We start from the raw sequence: 23,758 nt of genomic DNA on the forward strand, positions 1-23,758 counted from the left end.
CAGGTACGGAAACACATGTATTTGCTGCCTTCTGATATGTGCAGCTACTACTGCTAGGCATTTTGTAAAAACTCTTGGTGCAGTTGTTATTCCGAATGGCAACACTTTGAATTGGTAATGTATCCCTTGGAATACAAACCTTAGGTACTTTCTGTGTGAAGGATGTATTGGTATATGGAAATATGCATCCTTTAGGTCTAGTGTTGTCATGTAGTCTTGTTGTTTGAGCAGTGGGATTACGTCTTGTAATGTAACCATGTGAAAGTGATCTGATTTGATGTAGGTATTTAATGTTCTGAGATCTAGTATAGGTCTCAGACTCTTGTCTTTTTTGGGTATTAGAAAGTACAGGGAGTAAACTCCTGTGTTTATTTGTTGTTTTGATACTAACTCTATTGCTTCTTTTTGTAGCAATGCCTGAACTTCTAGTCCTAGAAGATCTATATGTTGTTTTGACATATTGTGTGTTTTTGGTGGGATGTTTGGAGGGAATTTGATAAATTCTATGCAATAACCATGCTGGATAATTGCTAAGACCCAAGTGTCTGTTGTTATTTCCTCCCAATGTTTGTAAAACTTGGTTAGTCTCCCCCCCACAGGTGTTATGTGTTGGGGATTTGTGACCTTGAAGTCACTGCTTGTTTGGAGGAGTTTGGGGACTTTGGAACTTTCCTCTGTTCCTTTGAAATTGTCCCCCTCTATATTGTCGCCGAAAACCTCCCCGCTGATACTGGCTCTGGTAAGTGGGCTTTGTTTGTGAGGTTGTGGCTTCTGTGGTTTGCCCTCGAAACCCCCCTCGAAATTGTGTCTTTCGAAATGGGCCTCTGCTCTGTGGGGAGTAGAGTGCGCCCATGGCTTTGGCCGTGTCAGTGTCTTTTTTAAGTTTTTCGATCGAGGTGTCCACCTCCGGCCCAAACAACTGCTGTCCGTTGAATGGCATATTCAGCACAGCTTGCTGTATCTCTGGTTTAAATCCTGATGTACGCAGCCATGCATGTCTCCTTATTGTTACAGCTGTGTTGACAGTTCTAGCAGCTGTGTCTGCAGCATCCATTGCTGACCGTATCTGATTATTTGAGATACCCTGTCCTTCTTCTACTACTTGCTGCGCTCTTCTTTGGAACTCCTTGGGTAAATGTTCAATAAGGTGTTGCATCTCATCCCAATGGGCCCTATCATATCTGGCTAGCAAAGCTTGCGAATTTGCAATACGCCACTGGTTTGCTGCCTGTGCCGCCACCCTTTTGCCTGCAGCATCGAATTTTCGACTTTATCTGGAGGTGGTGCATCTCCTGAAGTATGAGAGTTGGCTCTTTTGCGCGCTGCTCCCACTACAACAGAGTCTGGTGTTAGCTGTTGTGTAATGTACACTGAGTCTGTTGGTGGCGGTTTATATTTTTTATCTACTCTTGGAGTAATGGCTCTCCCTTTAACAGGCTCCTCAAACACTTGTTTGGAGTGTTTTAGCATTCCGGGTAGCATAGGAAGACTCTGATATTGGCTGTGTGTGGACGACAGTGTATTAAAAAGAAAGTCGTCTTCAATGGGCTCTGAATGAAGGCTGACATTATGAAATGCAGCTGCTCTTGACACCACCTGTGCGTAGCCTGTACTATCCTCTGGTGGCGATGGTTTAGCTGGATAGCATTCTGGACTATTATCTTACACTGGTGCGTCATAAAGGTCCCATGCGTCGGGGTCATCTTGACTCATTCCTGTATGAGTTGGGGATTGCATCATTGGTGGAGTGGCTACCGGTGATGGTTGCGGAGAGTGATGTGGGGATGGTGGTGGTGTTACTTGTTTAGCCACCTTTGCGTGTGGCTGTTTGTCTTTGTCTTGGAAGGCAAGCTTGCGTTTCATTTTGACTGGAGGAAGAGTGCTGATCTTCCCTGTATCTTTTTGAATAAAGAGCCATCTTTGTGTGTGATCTGGCTCTATTGCCTGTAATTCCTGTCCAAATCTATGTGTCTTCATTTGTGTGGACAGTCCTTGTTCCTCAGTGCAGGAACTTGTTTTCGGTTCCGAGGCCGGATATTTCGGTACCGAAACCTTTTCGGCTGCTTTTTTCGGCTCCGACGAAACCTTTTTTACTTTCGGCGTCGTGCTCTCTCGGTGCCGACCCGTTTCGGTGCCGCTGTCTCGGTGCCGAATCTTCTCTGAGCCACTATCTCGGGCCCGAGATTGCTGTGTGCCGGTATCTCGACCGGAGTTGGATGACTTCGACACCAGCTCGCCCTTTTTTGGTGCCGATGAACGGTCACCTACTTTTCGGGTTCAGCCATGGCCTGTTGGCGGTGGCGTCCCCTGGGCTTTAGCGCTTTTCTAGTGAGTTCTTGTTTTCGACGTCTTACTCACGGTTTTCGGCGTTTCCTCAGGATCGATCTCCTCAGAGTCCGACTCCTGGGTGGAGAATGTTTCTTCCTCCTCCTCGAAACGCTCTTGTCCTGTCGGCAACTACGCCATTTGCAGTCTTCTTGCTCTTCGGTCCCTGAGTGTTTTCCTGGACCGAAACGCTCGACAGGCCTCACAAGTATCCTCCTTGTGTTCTGGTGACAAACACAAGTTACAGACCAGATGTTGATCTGTATATGGATACTTGTTATTGCATTCTGGACAGAAGCGGAATGGGGTCCGTTCCATCAGCCTTGAAGAGACACGTGGCCGGGCCGACCAGGCCCAGACGGGGATGGAAGAAAACCCCAAAGGGCCACCGGAGCTCTTCTTAATTCGGTGTCGATGTGTTGTAACTAACCCGATACCGAACGCAAACAATACTGACGATTTTTCCGAGATTCTAACTAACTTTCCGACCCGAAACACGGAGCGAAAAGGAACACGTCCGAACCCGATGGCGGAAAAAAAACAATCTAAGATGGAGTCGACGCCCATGCGCAATGGAGTCGAAATGGGAGGAGTCCCTCGGTCTCGTGACTCGAAAATAATTCTTCGAAGAAAAACAACTTGTAACACTCCGAGCCCAACACCAGATGGCGGGATGTGCACAGCATGTGTATCTGCAGTTACACATGCCATCGAACATATATATATATGGATAATTGAGAAGATGGCAAACATAAATATGGATAAATACAGATAGAAATGTTAAAAAGTAAATACCATGAAGGCCGGCACCCTAATTATAGTACACTCAAAAGATCTTTGCTAAAGCCAGCCCTAAGATTTACACTTGGTTAACAGAACAGTCTGAAACAAGTAACAGACGCGCATCATACAGTCGGAGCCAGAGAACTGACAAAATACAACTGGACACATATTGCTTTAATGGAAAATTCATCAAAAGCTGCTTCGCTGCACCATTTTCTAGAAGAAACCAACGTTGTGCTACTTTGCGAGGTGGGTTTAAGAACAGCAAATCTCGTGGAAGGACAACCCCCATTAATGTGCCATCCAAGAGTGCGGCTTACAGGCACTGAGGAGGTAATCTGGGTGAAGAGCGAGGAACAGCATCCATTAACTTAACATTATTTCGACACCTCCACCATTTCAGAGAGCTACACAAATGTTTTTCTACTTGCTGCTCCAGTTAAGGACAAAATCACTCGTACAAAATGGAATTTTATGGCGCGAGATGTGACGTTTGGATGTCGGGTGCGATAAGTTTGCTGCACATATGGCCGGGCGCTCCCAGGCGCAGTTCTTTCACCTCTTGCCCTCTGACCACAGTGACCCTCTTGTGTCAATACAGCAGTGAAAGAGGAGAGACTACTTCCTCTTACAAACACGCAGTTTTATTTACATACGCAGGGATTTCCGCAGGATGCTCAACATGCAGCCGCAAGCAGCAGTAATAAACTACGAGCCAGCCCTGTCCGGAAAAGGTTGAAAATACAAAATCCCTTCAAACCCAACAAGAGGCAAACCCTCCAAGATTTGGTTTCGGAAAGGGGTTGTGCACGTGCAAGGGTGCCGTTGCCACCAGATCTTTGTGCCACACAAAGAATGCAATGCTCCCACTTACCAATGAACAATAGTCGTTCTCTCCCTGTGCCATGAAGTACGCATGGATTGGCTGTCATTGGAAGGGGAGTTCTGCTAAACTCTTGCCAACAGGCTCCTCGTTCATAGAGCTGTACTCTCACTTAAGGAAGACGCAAGAAAATGGCGACACTCCGATAATACAAAACCACAAGGTACAACTCGATGGTTGACGATGATATAAATAAGTTTCAAACCACGTCACTGACCTAATATCCGGAAACGTTTTTATTACAGACATCTCGCCTCGAAGGATGGCAAAGCCAACAGGTTTAAGTGTTCTAACACATGCAGCGTTAAAGAGGCAGCCAACAAGAGCACGCAGCAAGAACTATGGTTGTGAAGTAGCCACTCATGCAGTTCAATGCAAGAGCTTAAGAGGTGGAAGGATACACCCAAACAATCAATTACATTAAGTGAGAGATGACTATACCACTAGGCTGAGCCGAGAAGTGATTGACATCTCAAGCCAAAGCATGAAAAAAACTTGGTCAAAGAAAGCCACTGGTTGAAACGGGCAGACCCAAAGGCCACTCAATGTATATTGTTCACAACAGGTGTGTTTAACAAGCTCTGCTATCAATACCCACACGTTAAAAAGCAGAGTTGACTGTTATCAGCATGGCGGCTTCAGACAGACAGCTTTTTTCGGGTGTGAAATTCAGAATCAGTAACATTAAAATGCCTATCAAAAACACTTGTTTGTCGGGGCTCCAAAGAGACACTGTCCTGGAAATCTGAATTCCAAACTAAAATAAGTGGCTCTCGTTTTCTCTATAAGGCCCAAAAGCCAATGTTGAGTGCCTTTACTACCCCCGCGCCACTAGCAGCATAGTTAATTTCAAACATTTGTCTTACTTAAGAAGTGAGGAAGCTAAAGAAACATTTATGGGTGCTTTTTCTGAACCAATACATTGGGTCTGCCAGATGAAGAATGAAACAAGCATTTGCAATGCAATAGGTCTCGCATTTGCTCGAGTTAGAGCTATTGGCGTTGTAAATGCCTTAAAGAACTTTTCTCGCCACATAACCGGAAATGAAAGACATAAGCGAGCCGATTCAAAGGGCCACGAGCATGAGCGCGAAATAGACACAAAAGGAAAAAAGTTCGCTCACAGTCAAACGTAGCGGCAATCATGCAATTATCCATGTAACAGGGGCAGTCTGCAAGGCGAAAACAAAGGTAAAGCATTTACCAATGCTAAAAAAGGATTTTTGAAAGGCAAACCCACGAACAAGTGAAAGTGATGGGAGTGCGGTGGGCATGGTTAAAAGCCCACAATGCTTACAACAGGTTAAAGTGATTGTGCGGGCGACCTAAAAATAGTTAGATAATGACTGTCATACATATAAACAATGAACTTGTTATACAGTGCTGTGAGTATAAGTGGGTACTATGACACAATTTTACATAATTTAATGGAGCTCAATTTACCAGCCTAGCAAATATGGAACGATGTTCGGCTGTGCCACTATTCAAACTTGTGCCCTGCTGATCACAGCAGATGTAAAAGGTGAGTACTAACTCACTGAGCTATCTTCCGGTGTACAATATTTTCTTCAGCTTTTGCACAAGTACGAGAGCCAGGGGTATCTCTTCAGAAGAAATCTATAGCAGTTTAACAAAGAATATCATGCACATTATTGCACTCCAGTCTAATTTCGGAAAGCAACAAATTATGCTAAATCAGTAATGTACTAGAACGATTGGAAAAAAGGCAAAAAAGGATATCATATTTGCGGCAGGACATGCCTTACAGATAACAGGAGCATATGTATGAACAGAAGCATTGCAGATCTCTACGAACAGCTCACAGCTGGACGTATTGACACACTATTCTTACAGAAACACATTTTTGACCATGAAAATGACACTGGATAGGAAATGCAAGCGGAGAGAGGATAGAAAAATCATATTTCCTCGTTATGATTTTGACAATTTTAAGTGCTTTTATGTCTCACCTACAGATACATTTAGCTGTCTGTTGTCAAAGTCCTACTGTTTACAATAATACAGAGAGTGGACTTTGCGTCAGCCTCATCCTCATGACCTCTTCCTCACGATTAGATGGTGATACTGTCTGATTGTTTGATGCTCTTGATTTGATGGCTTTCCCCCCATTTTAATTTTTATCCCAAATTTGGAGCATAGCTTCCTTACCATTATATCAACTATAAAAGCCGTTTCATTCCATTGCTCATTGCAGGGAGCGACTTTTTTCATTTCTTTTAGCACTCAATGGGAGTACAGGGAGTGCAGAATTATTAGGCAAATGAGTATTTTGACCACATCATCCTCTTTATGCATGTTGTCTTACTCCAAGCTGTATAGGCTCGAAAGCCTACTACCAATTAAGCATATTAGGTGATGTGCATCTCTGTAATGAGAAGGGGTGTGGTCTAATGACATCAACACCCTATATCAGGTGTGCATAATTATTAGGCAACTTCCTTTCCTTTGGCAAAATGGGTCAAAAGAAGGACTTGACAGGCTCAGAAAAGTCAAAAATAGTGAGATATCTTGCAGAGGGATGCAGCACTCTTAAAATTGCAAAACTTCTCAAGCGTGATCATCGAACAATCAAGCGTTTCATTCAAAATAGTCAACAGGGTCGCAAGAAGCGTGTGGAAAAACCAAGGCACAAAATAACTGCCCATGAACTGAGAAAAGTCAAGCGTGCAGCTGCCACAATGCCACTTGCCACCAGTTTGGCCATATTTCAGAGCTGCAACATCACTGGAGTGCCCAAAAGCACAAGGTGTGCAATACTCAGAGACATGGCCAAGGTAAGAAAGGCTGAAAGACGACCACCACTGAACAAGACACACAAGCTGAAACGTCAAGACTGGGCCCAGAAATATCTCAAGACTGATTTTTCTAAGGTTTTATGGACTGATGAAATGAGAGGGAGTCTTGATGGGCCAGATGGATGGGCCCGTGGCTGGATTGGTAAAGGGCAGAGAGCTCCAGTCCGACTCAGACGCCAGCAAGGTGGAGGTGGAGTACTGGTTTGGGCTGGTATCATCAAAGATGAGCTTGTGGGGCCTTTTCAGGTTGAGGATGGAGTCAAGCTCAACTCCCAGTCCTACTGCCAGTTCCTGGAAGACACCTTCTTCAAGCAGTGGTACAGGAAGAAGTCTGCATCCTTCAAGAAAAACATGATTTTCATGCAGGACAATGCTCCATCACACGCGTCCAAGTACTCCACAGCGTGGCTGGCAAGAAAGGGTATAAAAGAAGGAAATCTAATGACATGGCCTCCTTTTTCACCTGATCTGAACCCCATTGAGAACCTGTGGTCCATCATCAAATGTGAGATTTACAAGGAGGGAAAACAGTACACCTCTCTGAACAGTGTCTGGGAGGCTGTGGTTGCTGCTGCACGCAATGTTGATGGTGAACAGATCAAAACACTGACAGAATCCATGGATGGCAGGCTTTTGAGTGTCCTTGCAAAGAAAGGTGGCTATATTGGTCACTGATTTGTTTTTGTTTTGTTTTTGAATGTCAGAAATGTATATTTGTGAATGTTGAGATGTTATATTGGTTTCACTGGTAATAATAAATAATTGAAATGGGTATATATTTGTTTTTTGTTAAGTTGCCTAATAATTATGCACACCTGATATAGGGTGTTGATGTCATTAGACCACACCCCTTCTCATTACAGAGATGCACATCACCTAATATGCTTAATTGGTAGTAGGCTTTCGAGCCTATACAGCTTGGAGTAAGACAACATGCATAAAGAGGATGATGTGGTCAAAATACTCATTTGCCTAATAATTCTGCACTCCCTGTATATGGCTTTCCTCAAGCTCTCTAACCATATTATATATATATATATTTATATATATATATATATAATAAACTTAAACAAATTTATTTTGTGATTAGTTACAATGTGACACAAGATAATTACATATGTTTACATGAAAGAGACATTTCTCATCAATGAAGTGCCATGTCGTATATTTATTTTACATATAGCTTAGTATGTATTCTGATCAAATGTTCTCACACAAAAATGAATAAGATTTTTTAATATATATTTTAGTAAGTATTTCTTTCATGTTTATGGAGGTGATATTGGGTCCTATTTTTGTTAATGTGGTTCAGAAACTGACGGACTTGGGGCTTCTGTTGCTGCACTTTTCGTAATGCAATACATTGAAGATTAAGACATTTTGGCTGCTCCCATTGTGTTGTACACTTGACATGAAACATGAAAGAAATACTTACTAAAATATATATTAAAAAATCGTATTCATTTTTGTGTGAGAACATTTGATCAGAATACAGACTAAGCTATATGTAAAATAAATAAATATACGACATGGCACTTCATTGATGAGAAATGTCTCATGTAAACATGTAATTATCTTGTGTCACATTGTAACTAATCACAAAATACATTTGTTAAAGTTTGGGCTTGTCAATATGCATTCTAAATACTTAGCGTCCTTCTGGGCTTAATCAATAGAAAAATCAATAATAAATTATTAATAATACTGTGAATCCAAGTAAACCACATTTCTCTTAACCTTTTAGTATTCAACGTCTACCCCTAGTGGACATAAACAAGTCCAAATGGAATTACACCAGGATTTCCTTCAATAGTATTTCTTGGCTTCTTTAGTCAGATACTAATTTTATAGGCCTTTCTAAGAAAATGTGTGTGAATTAAAACGATAATTACCAGAAAGAAAACCATAAACTGGAGACACCCTTTACTCCATATCAATAGTATCTACCAGTGCCTAACCTGCGCATTCCTGTCATGCAACTGGGCGTACTTGAGACGGACTAACACACCTTTACAAGCACTGGCGAAGCCAACATGTTGGTGCTATAAGTCATCGTTCCTTTCCATTGATTGGTTACATTCACTCACCCACCCATTCCCATTGACTCGTTCTTGCCTTCGTACGTTCCCTCTTCAACACTGCATTCAATGAAGAAAAATCTTCAGTTAGAAGCAAAACGTACTGGGTTTTACCAGTTCTTTTTTAAGGAGGACGCCTACTGCTTCCTTAACTTCTCCTGATCATGCATGTTTCATATCAGTGTAAACGCCCCTTGAAAACAAAATGAACATTTATGTAAGGATCCTAGTGCATCACACATGTGGAAATGTCAGTGTTTTTCAAATCCAGACCATCGCGGCCAAGCATACCCATGCAATATGCGGCATCCGGTCCTGGATTGTAGCCAACAATACTTTAGATTTTGTGATTCACAGCTCTAATGGACACAATAAGAATAGTGGCATATAAATACCAGCAAGTAAACTGAATGTGCCATATTTTAAATGGTGCCACTTGACAACTCCTTGTGGGAAGCACCTCGTTGATGGTCATCAAGGAAATATGTTTTCAGTTCTGGCCTTTTCTGTTGCAAGTAACTTTTTCAAACATGCTAATGCAGTTGTTTCAATCAAATCAAATAAGGACTACAACTTGCACAATAAATTAGGCGTTGCCGTGAAAGTCAGGAGTAAGGGAACTTGGGTGTCCTACTGACAGTTCTACTCGGCAATCACGGCCACAACTGCACCGTTATATGGTGTCTGCTACAGTAAATGAATGAGTCAGAGCAACTGCAAATTTGATCTAACCAATATATATGTGCACATTCTTAGTGCACAGCACATTCCAAAGCACTTGTGAGTACTGTAAATGAACAGTGCTGTTAACATGGAATATCAATTTGGTTTTTAACATATTACTCATTATTAACTTTCTGAAGTTTGGCAAAATTCAAGATATTAAACCTCCCCCATCAGGAAGCGCAAATTGTGTGGTTGGAAAAGACCTACTGTCAGCTTACCAAAAACTTATAGCAGGCTTACAGCGTACAGCGCACTCCTTGCTTACCGTTGGTTGTATATACAGGTCATTTACTTGCTTTTTACTCAACGGCTTTTCTTGACCCAGCTTGTGTTTATCCCTCTCTGAAACACAGCCTTTTTACCATCCTTAGCGTTGGATGATTTGTATCCTTGCTCACATTTAGGGAACTACTCTTTTCTTTTTGCTTAAGCATTCCATGAGAGTATGTGTTTTCCAGCTATCTTTCTCGTGTGCTTCCCCTTGTTAAATATCAGTCACTATCCTCTATGTTGCTGTCCCCCACATGTGCTTTTCCTCAGCCAAACTACCCCTTCCCCATACTGTTGCCCTCCCTCGTGTCCCTTTCATCCCACTTTACTCTCCCACGTGTGCTGCTTCCCTCCCCCCTACACACCTGGCTGCTTCCCCCCACCTGTTCTCCTGTTGCTAACCACCATCTTCATTTATATATATATATATATATATATATATATATATATATATATATATATATATATATATATATATATATATATATATATAAAAATATATATATATATATATATATACACATATATATATATATATATATATTTTTTTTTTTTTCTTTTTTTCTGGGGGGGCCACCAAGCAGCAAACTGCTGCTGGCCCCTTCATCTTAAAAAAGCACTTTTAAGCTACTTCTATTTCATTTTTAGGTCGAGCGAGCAAGTGATTTTCGACCTGTTGTAAAGTATTCTGTGGGCTTTTAATCCATCACTTTCACTCGTTCGTGGGCTTGCCTTTCAAAAATCTCTTGATGTCACTGGTAAATGCTTTACGTTTGTCCTGCCTTGGGGAGGTTTTGTTACCGTCTTGCAGACGGACCCTGCTACACGGATAATTACACAATTGCCGATATACTTCATCGTGGGCAAACTATTGTTTTCTTTTGTATCCCTCCTTCGTGCTCCATGGCAACCCTGGCGCTCACAGCGCAAAACAGCGCGAACTCAATTGGTGGTACTGAAGCGCTGGTCACATTGTTCACACTGTTACCTAATCAAAGTAATCTCTTTTGGCTCTCCCCTTTACGCCCCATAGCTTTGAGAAAAACACTTGCAATTGATGGAAGATTTCTGCGTTTTTTACGTAAAGCATTTAAGCGGCTCTCCCGACCTAGTGGGAGAGCAGATACTACAACATTCACTGCACTCGGGAAAGTCACCCCATAATGCTTTGCAGACCATTACTTTTAGAAACCATTTTTGCTCGTAACTCAGCCTGTGGTGGTCCTAGGACAATGGAACTACCTTCAAAAACATTCACCATGACGTGCTCTTTCTGTCTATATCATCTCTGGGTCCCTACGCTGTTAGTAAGTGTCTTTTTAAGCGCACTCTTGGTTGTAACTTTTGTTTTACAGCTGGGAGTAGTTTGTGTTTTAAAGTCCTTGTTTGTAATTTCATTGCGGTAGGCCTGCTAGCCCTAAAAATATGTAATATGCGATGCCCTCTAGGGGCTAAATATATAGTTAGAGTGTATTATTTTCTGACATTTTCTTTTCATGTGGTTATTCTCTCCAGTGGCTAACTATATGGTTACATGACCATGTTTCTTACAAATGCTATTTTCATTGTGGTGTCCTCTAGGGGCTATTCTGAGCATTACTGTCCAATGTCAAAAATGTATTTCTGATAAAAGGTTTTTATTGGGTTTACGTGATAATTGCATATGTTTTTAATAATCCAGCCTCATTGCAATAATGACCATGATTCAGGACAACGTAACATTCTTATTACACTATGACTGTTTGAACACTCTTGATATGTTTGGGTGACCCTTCTAGTTTATTTCTCTCATTACTCCACTGTGGCTTTCTTGTGTCTTTTTTGTTTTTTTAAAAAGGAATTGTGTTAGCCTTTCAGCAACTCTGATGGTGGGGTGGTGAAAGCGGTATTCTATTACAATTAATATGGCAGATTTAAATTAGGATGCTAAATGGCAACATTTTCATTTTTGGCTGCAGAGAGAGGAAGATGGCAAATGGAAGTGCTCTAGTTATATGCAGGGCCACTGGAATTATGTGGCAGGAAAAGACCAAATTATGAGGCAGCGTTGACCACTTTATGTGGCATGAAAAGTCCAGTTATGAATTTACAATGCAAATAGCTCCAACTCAAGCAAATGCGAGACCTATTGCTTGTTTTATTTAATTCTCCATCTTGGATTCAGAAATAAAAATAAACAAATATAATGGGGTCCGCATCATTTTATGGGCGCACACATATGTAATAATAATGTATATGCACCCACATCATAATGAATGTGAATTCCTACAAAATTACATGTCCGCTGTGGCCATGTCATTGCTTTGTTTTTCCTCTCGTCATTTTTTTTTCCCCCATTTGGCCGTGCTGCACTGCATTACCAAAAACAAAAAATAAGGGGATGGATGGAATGCTTGAAATAATCTCAGCCCCTGGGAATCACTCAGGCTGCATCCCAATCCATCATTCTTTTGCCAACTGTGCCACCCCAGCTTGGACCCAGCCATTTGCAAACCAGTCTTGACCCTGCTCTCTATGGGAACAGTCCAGCCCGAAATGCCAGGCAAGGTCCACCCTGGACCGAAAACAAGCTTCCTGGGACCAGTTTCCAGATATCACCTCTCATTAGCCCATCTAATTTGAATCCAGTAGCATAGTGAGCTTGGGACCCACGTATGGGCAAACCATGCACACTTAGGATGGCAAATGCAAATGCAAAAAAAACAAAAAACTAAAAAAAACAAGGTGATAGATGGACTCTTTGAACTAATCTCAGCCTCTGGTAATTGCTCAGGCCACATCCCAATCCATTTTTATTCCCACCATGCCACCCCAGTTTGGACCCAGCCATATGCAAATCAGTCTTGACCTTGCTCCCCATGGGAACGGTCCAGTCGAAACTGCCAGGCCAAGTCATCCCAGGGCCAGAAAAAAGCATCCTGGGACTGAAAGATTGGGATGCGGTACGTGTAATTACCAGTGGCTGAGATTAATTCAAAATTCCATCTATCGCTTTTTGTATGTCCCCCAAGTGGGACGGGTATGACCAGACGTGGGTCCCATGCACACTGTCACTGGAACAAAGCTATACGCAGCTGATAAGCTCATAACAAGGGCGAAAGTGGTCCTGTGTTGCTTGTGTTACAGTTCAGGGAGGACCGGACTTGGCAGTTCGGGCTGGACTGTTCCAATTTGAGCAAGGTCAAGACTGATTTTCAGACAGCTGGGTCTAAACTGAGGTTGCATTGTGTGCAAGACGCCAACATTAAATACACCATTACCAAAGTACACAGTGCACAGGCTTACCCTGGATAATGGTACTAAACACATATACCACTCCATGAACAATGTGCACAAACTGCGCGCATGCGCACTTTCAAAGCACAATTCTAACCTGCCAGTCGTGTGCAATGATTCCATTGTCCTGATGGCACTACATAGTCTTTGCATGCTCACACACCACTTAGATTGAATGGTTTATACATCTGAAGGGCACACATTAATATAATCCGAGTGATGCTTTAGCATGGCGCTTTCACACCTCTCACAGTCAAACAAAAGATCAGAAATTCAAGGTAGGGCAACGAAGTCCATTATTCTTACTAAATATTCAAAAGGACTGGACTTCTAAATACTGCAATAGGAATTCATGAAACCAAACCCTTCTTATTCAAGGTAAGTGGACATTCCAAGACCCCAGTAGAGAATGTTCATATTTTGGCTTTATTGGCAATGAAGGCAAGAAAAATTAAACTGGAACTATTTCCAAAACACTATCTCTGCTGCCTACCAAGAGAAAGCTGGGCCACAATTGTTGCGTACCTGAGCAGTCATTGCAAACACAAATATCATCAACAATTCAAGTAGACAGGGAAAAGGATGTGAGTGCAAGGAGCCAGATGGTTAGGAGGGCAAGAGGGGTAAAGGATAGCAAGAAGTACTAAAAGGGTAGCAGAAATAGTGTGCAGAGTGCTGGAAGCAAAGTCAGGCAAATCTGTGAAGGAGGAAACAACAGTAGAGCAGTATAATGCAACAGAATGAGTGGAGCTGAATGGGGGTAATGCAAGGAGTTCTCATGAGGAGGTCAGCGTCTTTCATGTGATTGGTCCACCCCAGACACTACAACATACAGACTCAGTGCCTCCACTAGTGGGATACATATGTCCTTTTTGCAACTGCAAACCTGTTACTGACATACGCTGTAGTGAGCATGTTGTCATTACACTGCTCTGTGCAATTCTACCAAGAAAGAAACTGAAACCACAGGTCAAGAGCTCATTATAGGTTCAACTGCAGTGATTTGTAATACATACATCAGACTATAGTACTCCTTGAAAATAAATGGGTCGGGCTGACACGATCTTCAGCATTTGAGGGAAAATGCACCAAACTAAAGTAGCATATCTAGGACAAGGTCTGAGCGAACCCTACGTATTTGCAGTATGTACATCATAAAGTCACCCTCCTACACATGTCCATTTTATTCATTTTCCCCAGCACCTATTTTCTCTTCTCATGCATGTTACCATTTTGTGTCTGTGAAAATTATATACAATCTTACCTGCCCTCATTAGCCTCAAGCCCTTCCACCTCGTTCATTGCGTCACTCAGTTCATCCCGCAATCTCTGTATCTCAACCAGCAGCTCCAACTTCCGCCTGCGGATATTCTCCAGCTCCATCCGCTCCTCAGGAGTCAGATCGGCGGGTACTGAAGGGACAGAGATAAGATATTAGATAGAAGCCAAGTAAGAATGAGCACATGGGTGTTAACACAGACACATGATTCAGCGATTGTCTAGTCAGCAAAGAGGCCTACAACCAGACAGCAACAAGTGGATGCATAAAAATATAGCCCCTTCCTTACTATATTCAATACCTCCTTCTTTCAAGGAATCTTCCATAGAGGAACTCAAAACGGCCAGACATTCCATTATTTAATTAAAAAGGCCTGAATCCCGACAATCTTACCAACTAAAGCCCCCCATCACCCACCCATTCATTCGAAAAATAGAGAAAAGAGTCTCAATTCAACTGTGAAGTCAGATAAGAAAGAACAGCCTCCACTAGGACTAATGGTCCGATTTCAGAGGATGCAGTTGTCCAGAAAGTTGAGGATGCACTCCAGATCACCGGCAGGAGTCTTGCCTGCCTCAATCTTACTCATCCTCCCTGAAGTAAACCACCAAACAGAGATCCACACACTGGGAAAAAACTCATGGAGTTCTTCGTCATAGTCCTACAGTACTTCTCCTTCAACAGCACCAACTACCAGTAATTCACCCAAATGAAAACCGTAAGATCCCACACCCTACCCATCGCTTGTGGCATACACCAGTGCTCCAGCCTATGTCCCTTTATCTTCAAGCCCTATGTGGAACCCTTGTGATTTCATACAACGACAGCTGCATCAAGATCCATCAATATTACAGGATTATGCAGCTCTCCTAAAAAAAACTTCACAGCTCCCAGCATTCAGTGACTCAAATCAGCCTTGAGGTCATCTTGAACAGGATGTCTAGAGCATACTTACAACTCGGCTCAGCCCCGAATAAATAAATTAACTGTGTTCACCAGCAAACCACCACAAACCCAATCATGTCTTTCCAAAATTAACCTGCAGTGTATAGCCAATGCAAAAATTGTGAGCAATCGCCCACAACCACAAACTCTCTTTCAAGGAATACAGCACCAAGAAAACCAAAACTGCATTGCATAGACTATCTTTAGAATAGTGAAGCCTTTCCTCCCTGAAACAGACTACAGGGCTACAATTCAGGCCTTACTCCTCCTACAGATAGACTAAGGAAATGTCCTGTTCCATCATCTCCCAGACACCCCACTGGCCTTACCGAGAAACTGCCAACATTTCAGAACAACATCTTACCAAAGGCCTGAAGAAGGTTGATAATTTCTCCCAATCTTGAAGGACTACACTAGTTCCATCACCAAACAACATCAGCAAGACCAGACAGTACCAGTGGAGGGGAAAAAAAAAAAAAAAAAAAAACACACACACACAGCAAGCAGGCAGAGCCACCCTCGGATCCTAGAAGAAACCAAATTCCATTTAAAAAAAAAAAAAAAAAAAAAACAACTAACATTGATTTACTCCTCCTCTGGAGGAATCTGGAACAAGAAAAGAAAAGCAACCAGTATGGTTTAGATAACTGAGCACTCGCTGCTGACAAATATGGTGATCGAGGGGTCACGTTTCAACTTCAGCAAAGCACACTAAGCCTTCAATTTTTTCCAGGGTCACTAAATTCAGTACCCTAAATTGTGGAATCGTAACATCCGTTCTTTGCAGCACTTAAATGCTGTATGAATCATCATTATTATCATCATCCTACAGATGTCTCAACTGCCTCAATGATCCTCCAGTTCGATTATCTGAAGACACACTTCTTCAGCTAAATCTACTCTGAATGACAGCAATCGACCACCCCTACTCCATAATTGTAAACCATCCATTAACTCATGCTAATGTACTAGCTAGGACTGCACTATTTAAGTACCTAGTAATGAACGCACTGACTAATGAAATAATAATGAGACCAAAAAAAAAAAAAAAAGCAATGTAAACAAGGCTGAATACCAATAAAGTGCAAGTACATATCATAGTGACAATACAGACCTTTTATTTGGCTTTAATGACGGTAAAAAGAGACAGACGAGACTCACAGTTTCAAAGTGATCCATACTAATCAATCCACAATTCATCAAGATATTCCTTGATGCAGGGTGCCAGGCTAGAGAAAAGACAAAACCATGCAGAAGAAAAGCAGCCCAAAGACCCCTTTCCTCCAGATCCAAAGAAACAGTGGGCCAGCAAACTCCCTGCATACCCATAAGCTTTCTGCTACCCATATTATTTTATGTTTATGAGCAAACATGGTCAATCACAGATAAAGGCAGCTTAACCGTTTTTTGACCATCCACCTGATTATGGCACTGTCAAGGCGAAGGCACCTGGGAAGGACCGACACCCGGGAAGGACCGACAGCCAGGAAGAAGGTTACACACAAAAGCTCAGAACAAAAGGCTCAAAAGAATGCTTACTAAAGAAGCCGTATATGCAAGTGAACACCTAGAGGGCCACTGCTTTACATTGAATCTAAGATAAAGCACTCTCTGAACACATTAGGACGACAATTGGAAGAAGCGTAGAACAGGAAAAATGCCCAAATTACATCACTCAAGTCATTCACTAGGCTTCAAATGTTGGACCCGTTTAGTGGCAGAAATGGCTACCAGCATGTACTTGCAAAGCAAGATCTACTGTAAACAATTAACAGAGTGGGCTTTGGAACCACCCATTTCAACTACTGGCTTTCTTCAACCAGCTTCTTTCAGATTTACTATGTCAAGCACATCTTTGTCAGCCCAATGGAGTATTCATCTTTTACCTAAGGATATTACAGTGCTTGCACTGAAATGCATGATTTCTTCTGTCTGTCTTGCTCTGATGTGCTAATGCTGCATGCAATAGCACATTAAACCCAATGCCAATGTTTGGTTCCACTTTATGGCACGTATCTGTAGATTTTGATTTTTCGCCTCAGTGAATACAACAATCATGCATGTTCACAGAGGGCGTCCTCTGTAATGGTATGAGGCCCATAACGCCTATGGAACCCATCCAGTTGATGAAAACCTAAGCAACGCATCACTGAAAGGGCTTGCTCTGTTAATTGAAGCCACATCCAGTGGCCTCCGGGCCCTGAACTTTGACCCCACCTCAATGAGGATTCCAGAGGTGAAGCACTGGAGCCTCATAAAAGTTCCCAACAAATGTCCAGAGCCTTCTTGATGTGCCACCCAGTGACCCAACCCAAAAGGATCATCTCTGGTTTGCAAAGGTGGACTCTACTGTTTGTGTGGCCGTGCAGAGCGTGCTCCCAGTCCACAGTATGGCACAGTCAGGGAAGACTCCTGTGCCTGAATGAAACAGTCGGCCTCATTGCAGAGCATACTCTGAGCTACACCAACATGTGCACTAGAAGAGAATAAAGGACGCAGCCAAAGCAGAGAGCGCGAATGGGCAGCAGAAGAGAAGGCACGCTCTGGCACATGGCAGGGCTGATGATACCATTCCTTAAGGGGGGAACAACATAGGTTGCAAGTGAAAGCCAACAATCGACTAACACCAGGTAGGCCGTGAACTAGTCGCTGCTTGCAAGTAGCATTTGCGGTGCATTACCAGGTACTGAACTCTGCTGATTTCTGAGTCTCTAACCCATGCCATGTCCCTAAGTAAGACTTTGACAGTTCTGCCTAGCTCCCTCACAGATCATGTGCATAACAGATGATCTCAGGACAGAGTTAAGAGGACGCTGCTGGTAGACTGGAGCCCAGTACCTCTAAAAACACGCTTGAGTAGTCTGCCCTGCTGCACACACTTAGGAGTGGGGTCGCCAGACGCCCCTCTTTCCACACCACCAACTGGCAGGATGTCTACATCTTATTGTGGCTGTAAGGGAGGAGCTACCACAATGCAGCGTTTGGGACAGGGTCACCTTTAGAAATGCAAACAAACAGACAATGTAAAGATCTGGGTGTAACACCAGTAAATATGTGAAGGGAAAAATGTTGTGGGCCTATGCTGTGAACATGCCTTTGGCGTTTATTTCTTCAACAAAGCTTCCTTCCGTGGAACTCAAAGGTAGTACGGTGCAGTAATCAGAATCAATATCCAACTCAATTATTTATTTTAAAAGGGCCCGATTTAGAGGAAGGGTTATGGAATAAAACCACAAAAATTAGCTACGCAACTCATAGTCCCAGTTTCCCAACAAATGTCTTCTAATGTGTCAGTGTGCACAAATTGTTGCTGCTAATGTGTCTTACAAAATGATGAAGAGCGGGCCGATCTAGTCAGGTCTCAGTCACTTGGCAGACAATGGAAACCAGGCCCTGAAAGATTGAGAGGGTAAAAAGCTAACAGATTATCAGCCAAATTGCAACAGCTGTGAAGGGAAAAAGTCAGCATTGCCTCACAGTATTTGGACGAAATCCAGTAGCACTCCTCAATAAAGATCCTTGGGCACAGCATCTGACTGACCTTGATAAACAATTTAAAGAGAACCTGACATTAGAACCCAAAGGTAATTGTGAAACTAAAAACATGGCCCTAATGGCACTTCGAGAGAGGCACCTAAAGAGAGCTTCAAGTGATGGCGACCACTAACAAGAGCAGGTGAACCTGATGTTACACTCAGAGGGACATCAGGTTGGGACACTAGCCAAAAGGTCACGCAGGTGTAAAATTGCGTGAGCCCTGGTGAAACCCCAGTAGTAGTCCGAGTACACCGCAGTCCTGAAGACTCACCGAAGAGCGTGTAGTGCAACAAAATTCACCAGCTAGTAAAGGAAAACGAAAGAACTACAAAATCTTAGTTAACAGGTTCAACCCAGAGCAAGGACAAACAAGGATTTGCAATGCAATGGGGCTTGTGTTGGCTTGAGTAAGAACTAGTAGCATTGTAAATTCGTAACTGGACATTTCTTGTCACATAAATTGAAAATAAAAAGTAAAACAGTTGACATAAGCGAGCAGATTCAAAGTGCCACGGCCGCTGTGATCACAAAGGAGAGACACAAAAGGAAAAAGAAGTTCACTCGCAGTCAAACGTACTGGCAAAAGTGCAATTATGCATGTAACAGGGTTGATGGCCAAGGCGGTAACAAAACTGCCCCAAGGAGGGACAAACGTAAAGCATTTACCAATGATAACAAAGGATTTTTGAAAGGCAAGCCCATGAACGAGTGATAGCGATGGGCGTGTGGTGGGCGGGTTAAAAGCCCACAGATAGATTACAACAATCCAGATCGCTTGTGCACTCGACCTAAAAAGGGTTACAAATGTAAGGAAGGGAGGGAGAAAGTAGATGCCATACCAAGATCATAGCAAGGGACTGAAAAACAAACATAGTAGTTCTAGGGGGCGAGACCGAGGATGATTTGTATTGAGCATGTTCTCAGGCTCTAATTTTTTATTTGCTTTGTGTTGAGAAAAAGAAGGCGCTTTAAAATGCATCATGTGCAACCCAGGAGTTTGGAGGATGATGCAATGACAGAGGGTATAACAAAAAATCTACTATACCAGGTGTGTGGAATTTATTAAAATATCTACTTGTCCAGTGGACAGGTTGCTTCTCAAATCTACTTGTCCTGTAAAAAGATCTACTTGTCCCTTTGGTGCCATGTAGTGTGGCGACAAATTATGGCAGCAATCTCATTATGTAAGTGCTCTGATAATAGCCTCTCTGATTATGCCAGGGCTACTACCATAGTAGGGCTTAAATACTTGCAGTTTCAATCCCTACTGTAACAATTTCCTTATTTTGCCACCTTTCTGCAGATCTGCATACTGGGGCTGGAGGAAGCAGTAAGCAATAGTTCTAGGGCTGGAATGCCTTTGAGTCTGCAAACCTACTAACCTGCATGTTTTAAAGATTTTTACCAGCTTCTCTCTAATATTTTCCCATAATAAGAAAGGTTGGACATTTACTCCTGACAATGGCAGAATTAGAACTTCTTCCAGGGTTGGGAAGAAAGTGGCTGGAGGGAAAATGAACTTGCAAATGCTCAATAGATTTTTACATGAGCAAATCTACACATCGTATTTACCCATGCTAAAATACAGTTCACAAATATTTTATAGGGTACAACATATACCATGGGTGCACTTTTGTGACTTTCTTTAAGAATTTGGGGCCACATGTAGGTAGGTTCAGATTTGCGACCTGCAAATTGCGAGTTGCAAATCCGAATGTAGGATGGTGTCTCTGACACCATCTGTGATTCGCAAGGGCTTCGCAAATGCCCACCTCATGAATAATCATGAGGTGGGTCGCAATTTGCGACCCCCTCGCGAATGGCGGCCCTCACAGGGATGGTGGCCTGCTGGAGACAGCAGACCACCATGTCTGTGACTGCTTTTCAATAAAGCAGTTTTTTTTTTTGTAATGCAGCCCGTTTTCCCTAAAGGAAAACGAGATGCATAACAAAAATGAAACATGAAACGTTTTCGTTTCATTTTTCAGAGCAGGCAGTGGTCCACAAGAAAAATGAAAAAATGAAAAAATGTTTACAGTGACATTCACAATGGGGAAGGGGTCCCTTCCCTTTTGCGAAAGTGTTAGCACCCATTTGAAATGGGTGCAAACTGCGATTGGTTTGCACCCGCGTTCGCGGTCACAAAACAATCCTACATTGCACTGCGAGTAACAATTAGGAAGGGAACACCCCTTACTAATTGCGAGTCACAAACCCGTTTTGCGATTCGGTAACCAGGTTACTGAATCGCAAAACTGGGTTTGTGCATCACAGTGTGCTTTTTGCATGTCGCAAACAGCGAAAGTCGCTGTTTGCGACATGCAAAAAGCTACCTACATGTGGGTCTTGGTCCCTAATTAGGTCTGGTGTTAACAAAGACATTTTGTTTTTATTAAACTTCTATTTCTCTCTCTTTCAGCCGGCTTTACTGTGAGTGATCGCATTCTGCTCTTCCACAAGGAGCATATTGCCACACAAAGTAGTTTTGTTCAGTGTCAGGAACTACAGTGGCAATCAGTGACGTAACTAAACTGGAGGGTGCCCCTTTGTAAAGAATATGGAGGAGCCCCCTCTCCAGACTCACTCAGGGCAGGTGCTATGCTGAAGGGGCCCCCTGGAGGGCGGCTGCGGGGCCTTTGTTATGCCGCTGGTGTGCTTTTAGAGAGTTCAAAAACTTTTTTGGGGGGGGTTTGCCAGTGTTTGTTACAATGTTGAGGGCCTGGTAGCTCCCACAACAATAAAGTGTTACAAAAGCCATGTCAAAACAAGACACGCATTGATGAAACTAAAAGACTTATAAAAAATATGTCAGATCAGTTGGCTTTGTCAGTGTTTGTTTATTTTCATGCTTCCCATAATCGTGTTGAAAATGGTTACACTGATTTTCCATTAGAAATATTTTTGGGAAATACTAGCATGCATCAACATATTTTACTAAATGACACTTCATTTGCATATAATCAGAGAGCATTCTGGGAGCATTAAACTTAGCCTCATAGCCTAAACTTTTCAAACATGTGTATACACGTTTTTTTTTTTTTTGTACTGGAACCAACCTCAGTAGTGAAGTGTGACCTTAAAACATTTATTTACAGCACTCACCCTAATAATGAAGACTTTCAAATAATGAACCATAAATACAAGTTCGAACAGCATTATCTTTTGGAAACACATTAACTCAACTGCAGAGAGTTCCACTCTCTGTAATCAGGCAGCCAAAGGGTTTGTGCTGCAGGGGGTTGGGCCTACTTGTCCCAAGGACAAAGTAAACATAAAAACTTGTAGCCCTTGACCCCAAACAAGATGTCCCGGGCGATAGGAATTCCACATCCCTGTATACTGAACATTAACAAGTAGTCCGAGAGAAAAAAAAGCGTGGAGCCACTTTAATATTACAAACTTTCATTTCAGCAACCGATTAGTAAACTAACGATCAATCTACAATCACAGTCCACCAAAAAACCCAGACAGAACACGCTGGAATCACAAGAAGGTTTAAGTCTGCAGAGTGTGTACAGTATATGTAGCATAAAGAGAGAGTATACGCACTCCACAGGTCTTCGTATATCTAATTATTCGTAGCACATACAGAGAACCCAGCGGTTCTGTATGTGCTCCCCACAGTAGTCTCTAGCAATATAACAGAGCTACATAAAATAGACACACTGAATACATCTAAACCACCAAGCTACGTACTCAACCAACTTATTAGTAATTCATCTGCTTAAATGTGCCCCAGAATGTAGATTTTAGTAGTTCACATATTCATTAATAAATGCAAACTGTGTGACCGGAAGTGTTCTTAATAAAACGTGGAGCTACCAAATCGGATGAGCACCCTTTGTTTGTGAAAGCAATAAAAATCTCACAGAAACGAGGGGGTTGGCTGGCAGTAAGGACAAGTCATCGGCAGATTCCACTGCAGTCTCATTAGGAATTCAGAGAGCCGGATGTCTGATGATTCAGTCCTTCAAAACCCAAAGTAATCCCCCGGGGAACGTTCTGGCACACACAGCAAATATTTGGGCCAAGCTTAACAGCCTCTGACATGAGAAACGCTTAGGTCACGAGGTTTATATTAAATTGCATTTCAGTAATAGGGTGCAGTGTGGTTCCTCCCAGCTGCAAATAATATAAGATCCTCAGCCATGGGTAAACCTGTGCTGGTGCATTCACAGGAAAGCATGTGTATCACTGGGACAGGACTGAAAAAGGGAGGAGGTAAACATCATAAAGGGAGAAGAATGGAATTCCTTAGGTGATCCACAGGAAGGCGCCATAATAGGCTCCATATGTCTCATTCATAAGGAAGAATAACAATTGATTCAAGCTCACCCTGCAGCTCAAGCAGATTTGATTTTGTAACGTCACAAAACCAGGCAGATAAGAGAACGTTGTTGAATTCTAGATTTTAAGGCACCCTTTCCGTGATCCTGCAAACAGGATACTATATCCTTGTAGATTGTAAAGGCTAATAAAACACATATAAGGTTCTCATGGTTCTATATACTAACCGGCCATCTGCGTGATGATCAAGGATTTCTTCCATCTAAATATTAAACACATCTTAGATATATACATTTTAAATTCCCTTCATGTTTATAGATGAAAACATGGAAGCAGCAGCTAAATTGGAGCAAAGCCATCCAGTTGAAGGCCCTGGTATTCCGCCATCTTGATGAAATGCATGAACTGAACCATCAGCTTGAAGATAATTTATTCCTGCATTTATGCAGAATATTACACTGAAGACCTGACAGATGGTGCTTCGGGCAGTCCCTTCAACTTTACTAAGACTACATGAACGAACCACGATTCTTTCATCTTCATGGCAAGAGTG

At 42.4% G+C, this 23,758-nt stretch overlaps 1 protein-coding gene across 1 annotated transcript in view; it reads right to left on the reverse strand.

The window, feature by feature from the left end:
* Positions 1-23,758, reverse strand: part of CYTH2 (cytohesin 2) — a 194,748-nt gene that overhangs the window by 125,861 nt on the left and 45,129 nt on the right. Inside the window, exon 2 of the mRNA XM_069200692.1 lies at positions 14,422-14,569. Within this exon, the coding sequence (XP_069056793.1) occupies positions 14,422-14,569 (148 nt within the window). The remainder of the gene's footprint in view (positions 1-14,421; positions 14,570-23,758) is intronic.

Source organism: Pleurodeles waltl, chromosome 7, assembly GCF_031143425.1.
Source record: "Pleurodeles waltl isolate 20211129_DDA chromosome 7, aPleWal1.hap1.20221129, whole genome shotgun sequence".
Taxonomy (NCBI): domain Eukaryota; kingdom Metazoa; phylum Chordata; class Amphibia; order Caudata; family Salamandridae; genus Pleurodeles; species Pleurodeles waltl.